Source organism: Centroberyx affinis, unplaced genomic scaffold, assembly GCF_046629955.1.
Source record: "Centroberyx affinis isolate AG114_WGS23_722 - 3 ecotype Tasmania unplaced genomic scaffold, CSIRO-AGI_Caff_v1 ptg009516l_1, whole genome shotgun sequence".
NCBI lineage: Eukaryota > Metazoa > Chordata > Actinopteri > Beryciformes > Berycidae > Centroberyx > Centroberyx affinis.
In genome coordinates, this window is record NW_027284555.1 from 1 (window position 1) to 6,327 (window position 6,327).

General features: G+C 39.5%; 1 protein-coding gene across 1 annotated transcript; it reads left to right on the forward strand.

Moving 5' to 3' along the window:
• Positions 1-605: 605 nt before the first annotated feature.
• Positions 606-3,027, forward strand: LOC139640497 (tRNA modification GTPase GTPBP3, mitochondrial-like; the record flags this gene model as incomplete). The annotated part of the gene is made up of 3 exons (XM_071514671.1): positions 606-736; positions 1,270-1,444; positions 1,970-3,027. Coding segments are annotated over 3 exons (538 nt in total), but the record flags the coding sequence as incomplete, so codon positions are not given.
• Between the last annotated feature and the right edge of the window lie 3,300 nt (positions 3,028-6,327).

Consider the following 6,327-nt stretch of genomic DNA (forward strand, 5'->3'; position numbering starts at 1 on the left):
CTGTCTTAGGACAAAGATGTAATGTATTTGAATGCTGATATTGTGTAAGGTTCCCTTTAAAATAAGCAACACTCAGTCACTGCTCAGGCACAATGGAATGTCACTTTTAACAAGTGATATTATGTAAAACACTTGTAGGTCATTGACGCAAGTACTCAGACATTCAGTTTTCTCTAGTCTCTAGTTAATTAAAGTAAGTTTATGTCAGTAAGAGTGGTAATCAGCCCGATCACCTTCTCACTCATTCTAATCTTTAATGCAAATTTAAGTTAAATTGTGTTTTCTTTTGCCATTGGTGCCACCAACTTTTGTAGTTGCCCAGTGAAACTTTAGATCATTATTTATATACTGAAATGCCTAATAGATAGAGAACCTGAGCTAAATATAAAGGTGTATACTGTATATAAAGGTTAAGCAGTTCAGTTTATTTTTATGCCTGACTTTTATCTTCATGAAGTCTCAGATTGGAGCCAGTTGAGCTACGGTATGGCTGTTTTAAGCTAAAAGTATACATTTTTCTTGGTAAAATGCTGTTGTAATTTCATTTCTGATTCGAGGTGAAAAGGTGAAGCTTTCAGGATGCAACCTGTGCTTTGTTTGTCCAGAGTGGAGCAGGCTGACCTGACTCTGGTGGTGGTGGACTGTGCTCAGCTTCCCCCTGACGCCCGGCAGGCTCCAGCCTTCCTGCAGGGGCACCTCAGCAGCCTCCTGCCCACCCAGCAGCACCCACAGAGAGGTACTGTATTTAGGTCTCTTCTGCTATGAGGAATCTTGATTTTACATTCCAACTTTTTAACTACATTTATTCACTTTTCTTTTCTTTTTTCCCAGTGAGGCATCTAATGATAATTTGGAGGCATTATTTCTTAAAGAGGCATTAAGTAATTTATGACTTTTATTGTCTCTGGCACAGTTTACAGCATGTATTTTCCAAAAATAATAAAGTTACATTTTCATTTCATATGTCTTTTTTGTCTTTTTTGGCTTGAGAATGAAATGCGTTGTGACACCAGTCTCTTGCTCGTTCAAGTTCAAAATGCAAGGGAAATGCAGGAGTATGGGCTGGAAAATTAGTTTAGAAAGCCAGAAATCTCAGCGCCTGACAAAGTAATTGTTGAGTCACTGGTATTGATCAGCAACCTTATCAACATCCCCCAGATACATTGTGCTATTTTGTGCTATGGTGACAGTAAAAATCTTACATCATGCCTAATCAAGTCTAATCTATTATGTTGTCATTATGATTTCCATTTGTTTATTATCCTTCAGAAAGGTGTCTGGTGGTGCTGAATAAGACAGACCTGGTCCCTGAGGAGCGGAGGCAGAGGCTGGAGAAGGAGCTCAGACGCTCCTCCGCTCTCCCTCCGGTCTGTCTCATCTCTTGTCAGACTAACGCAGGACTGCAGGACTTCCTCACGGCGCTGCACAGCAGTGTCAAGGCTCTGTGAGTTACCTTATGATTCATCATTGTGGACTTCCGATGGGTCCCTACTCCCGACATGGAAAGTGTGCCAGCATGTTTTAATGGGCGCCAGAGCTAAGACTACATTTCTCATTGGGATCTTGTCTGAGAAAGATGAATTTGTTAGTTTTTCCTACAGAACGCCCTGATGCAGTTATATTAGCCACATCAATGGCAACATGAATCACGTTTCACCTAACTGTTACTGGTTTTGATTGGTACTTCCCAAAAGCATAAAAAAGTAAAATCCCCTTTGTCCCATTGTCAGAAAATGCTCTTGGCAAATCCATTGCTTGTCCTCATATGAAACAAAGAAGTGTGCAAAAACAATACAATCCTGACATCATGATACATACAGTACGTCAATGCACTATTTTACGCACATGTAACGCTGTCATATCCGCATCATTTAATTTTTCTGTGGATGGCCTGTCTGCTTCACAGACGTGTCTATGCTGCCTGCATGTGTTTTATTGCTCTGGTATAAATTTGTAACGTCCTCCCTAGGTGTGGCGACCCTCTGTCTGGTGCCCCCAGCCTGACCCAGGCCCGCCACAGGGCCCACCTACAGCAGTGCGTTGCGGCCCTGGCTCAGTACCAGCGGTACCGGGACGGCGACCTGGCTCTGGCGGCCGAGGGTGTCCGGTTGGCCCTCACCAGCCTGGGCCGGATCACTGGACGGGTCGGGGCAGAGGAGATCCTGGATATCATCTTCAAAGACTTCTGTATTGGGAAATAGTCAGATGAATAGCAGCGAAAACATGAAAATATGCATTTAATAATAGCCAGGTCAGAGAGGAAGGCTGTGGAAAATTCATCGTTCTTGTTTGGTCCCGGAGTATCCATAAAATACATGAAAAAAGGTTATACCCTGGGCATTGGGCCAGGCGTGGGGCATAGCAAGAGTGAAAAGAAAACAACAGTCTTGTGTTTGGCTCAAGAATGACCCGGCTCCCAAGGCTCAGAAATGTTTGATGATGCTTTTGAACAGACTCAAAATACCGCTGCGTGATGACAGGTGCCTCAGAGGCCCCATATACACTGGACAAGTGCTTGGCAAGTCTTGAGTCGTAGCTCAAATATAGTTTGTGGCCAAAGAAACCCTTTGATAGGTGAATATTGGGCTCTTGGGTCGCAACATGAAAGTCAAGGGAAATTTTGGGTTGCAAAGTAAAACCAGCTGATGGTCACAGTACGAGGTTATCGTCTCACGGTTATATTTGACTTGCGGGACGATTAAGAATTTGTTTTTTAAGAGCCGGCATCATTTCTACTCTAGAACATTGTGTGTATCTTATGTACAGATCTTCTCCATATAGTTATTTATTCTTGCCGTACAGCTTGGCACTATGTTTTGAAATGACTTAATGCATCATGGCATCATTTTGATGATTTATGATCTTTGAAAATATATTACTTTTGGCCATAAATGTGGATCAAGTGGAGCCTGTGCACAATTGATCATTTTTGTTTTTTGTATGTTTTCTGTATATTTATCTGTATATTTTTCTGTATAATACACCTTTTACAGTAGCGTACTGTATATGTGACAGGATAAAAATCCCATGCTGAATAAAAAAAACATGAATTTCACATGTAAAAATTTACGTGATCACTTCTGTCCACATGACCATGTGCTTTTAACATGGACTGCATGTGATAATGTGTTTCTGGACTAAATCAAATGTGATGACATGGAAACCCATGCACATTGTCCCTTCACAAGCAAGCCTGAGCAGAAGAAATAATAAAATGATGGAGCTGAACATTATCTATCTTCAAAGGGAAATAAAGTAGATTTCTACAAATTATTACAGTTATAAAGATACAGTATATCGTTACCGTAATCATTGTGAACCTTTATGATTTGAATTTAAATTTTTTCATGTGTACTTATATGATTGCACATGTGTAATTTTCAGTGTCACATAACACATGTATGTACATCTAGTGATGATAATACCCTCACGTGATAACATAATATCAGTGGGGAAAGGAAAATATGACTTGCTTTACACAGATTAAATTAGTAAACTCTAATTTGGTTGCCACAGTTAGGGTTAGTCAACAGTTAATCCAGCTGTCATCAAGCCTCCATCACATTAAGTAAAAATTAAGTGTTCAGGCTCTTATTCTGTCCATTGTTAACTGTATTGTAAGTCCAGCTCCCACTGTAAGGTAACGGACAACAAGCGAGTCACTGTGACCCAGCTCCTGTCTGCACAGCGCTCTGCTGTGTGGGAAAGAGACATTTTTGGAGGCAATGCTGTCTGTGCCCTTTGTTCCCCTGTCAATCTGGCCTTGATCAAATATTTATGTTTCCTTGTTGAACTCCTCACCCTTCTTCCCCAGTTGGCTGCTCCTCTCCCAGTCTCTGACGACATTGGTCCTGCTGTACACCAGCCCAACTGCCAGTCTCTCTTTCTGTCTTTCCCTCTGTCCCTCTCTCTCTCGGTGTCAGAGACTCGAGCTAACTGACCTTTCCTCCTTGCGCGCTGCTCTGTCAGTCTTTTCTCCCTCTTTCATCTCCTCTCTGATTAATTACAAGACAGGAGGGGCTCAGGCTAAAAGTAGAAGCTGTTTGCTGCCGTACAAATCAATGACAGTAAAATTTACAGCCTGATTCATCTTTGAAGTAGCAGTTGGTTCGGCATCCTCTTTTGGATCACAGTGTTTACGACGACAGGGGAAAGGTGTTGTAGTCCAGGTCTAAATCAATACAGTAGTGGAGAGTTGATGAGAATAAAGATTCATGGAGTGAACGAGCTATTGAGATACTTCACTGATCGGATTGTTGAAGGGTTTTTTTCCACACAGTTCATGGCTTGTGGCCAGGTCACTACTTTCCTCAGAAACGTGATTGTCAGTAATCACAACCTTAACAATGATTTGATGATGACACATGACTCTATTGTACATTTCAATGAATGTTTTCTGATGAAAGACACCTAAAAATCAAATACGGCAATATGCTCATGAGCCTCCCCATTTTCCATTTAATTTTGTGACGTGACTCATGTAGCTTTGGTGCAGTGTGTCACGATTTGGTCCATGCCTGACTGATGAGTGGTACTTTTAGGCTGTGTGGTAGCTAAGTCAGTCTTCCTGTGGTTTTGATTTATAGCTGTCCTGAGATGCAGGGTCGTGTATGCGTGTGTGTGGGTGTGTGTGTGTGTGTGTGTGCGGGTCCATACATGGGCTCAAAAACACTTTATGTTAAACAAAGGATTTCCTGAGAACAAGAGGCAGACTCACTCACCTGACATTCACCAATGCAGTGAGTCAACTCTGACTACTGGAGAAGCCTTTGTTTAAAGTCTGGGAAATTATCTTCATTTATTTTCTTATGAAATACAGAAGAGGGATTCAAACCCATTTTCTGTGACAATGACAATGTAGTCTTTCACCCTGAGACACATGCTCATCGCTGTTGTAACTCTTGTGAAGACCAAGAGTTTGCCCACAACCAGGCTGAGCTCCGAGATATAGTAAGAGAAATAAGAAATAAATGATTAAAGAAAAGCTTTTTTAGGAAATTTAGGCATACAAGTTTTACCATTCATTGCTGTATAGACTTCATGACAACTTAGATTCTGTCCTTCAAACACAGGAGATGGATAATGCAGTTTTAAATTTTGTATTATAATTCGGGCAGGCATAATAATCATAAATAGGCATTTTTTTTAAAGTATGCAAAAAATAAAGAGCTTTCAAATTCTTGTCACAATATCAGAAAATAAATATTCACACTAAGAGAACAATGCATGCATGTTGAACTAACCAAGAACATCAATTAGACTGATAATGGGGGTCATATTAAAGTATTACACAAAATCAATGAGGTAAGAAATTAAAGAAGACAAAAAACAACCTTATATCATGATAACATTGCACATTGTTTCGAAGTATATCTGCTCTTGTTGGAACAACTTTTCAGAAGCAGGGCATTGGCTTCAAAATGTAGGCTTGTGAATAAAAAAAATAGCTACAGAAGTAGAAAGTACATTTGACATCAATATCTGAAAATTACATGAAGTTTTCTAACATTCTCTTGCTTTACTTGATATACAAATGTATAAGGTGATGACCATGCAATCGTCCAATCAGATACTTAAAACATTTCTGACCTTAACTGACATGTAGATATTATTCCGTTCTTTCTTTGAAGAACATGCAAAGTTATCTACTTCTTTATCAGGTTGAACACCTTAAATAACAATCTGCAAACATGTTTTATGATTAGGACTTTTAACTGAGCAATAATGTTAAACAATGCATTTCTTTGTTGGTGCTTGTAAAAGAAAAAACAATTACTTAGATAAGCTTGAGAGCATTTGATATCACAGCCACTGTATGTGTAAAATGCCCCATAAAAAATCCCAATTATTTTGCTTGCAGTCTCAACAGTTTGCACAGCATTAAAAAGCATCAAAAGTCCTGCTTCTAGTGGAATTCCTGCCACATTTCTCACATTCCTCACAGTCTAAGATCTAAACTATTCTTGCAGCTGAGAGGACTGAAGTGATATATTTAGGATCTCTAGTGACGGTCTATGCAGATGTGTGATGAAGTGTTTATGACTTGGTGGATATTTATATGGATTTGACTGCCATGGAAGTTCACCTATTGTCATGTAGGGTGTGGCAGAAGTCTGAACATTTCAAATACTGGGAAACAAATTTTGCTATTTTAAGAGCATTCTGTTTATATCGGATAGCTGTTGCTCAAAATAATCCTGTCTGATTCTTTAGTTGTATGTATTTTACATGTTAGGCAGACAAAATAGATTGAGGACAAAATAGATGTACAGATAAAGATTTATTAATTTAAATGTATAATTCACTCCATTTTAATTCAATCATAAA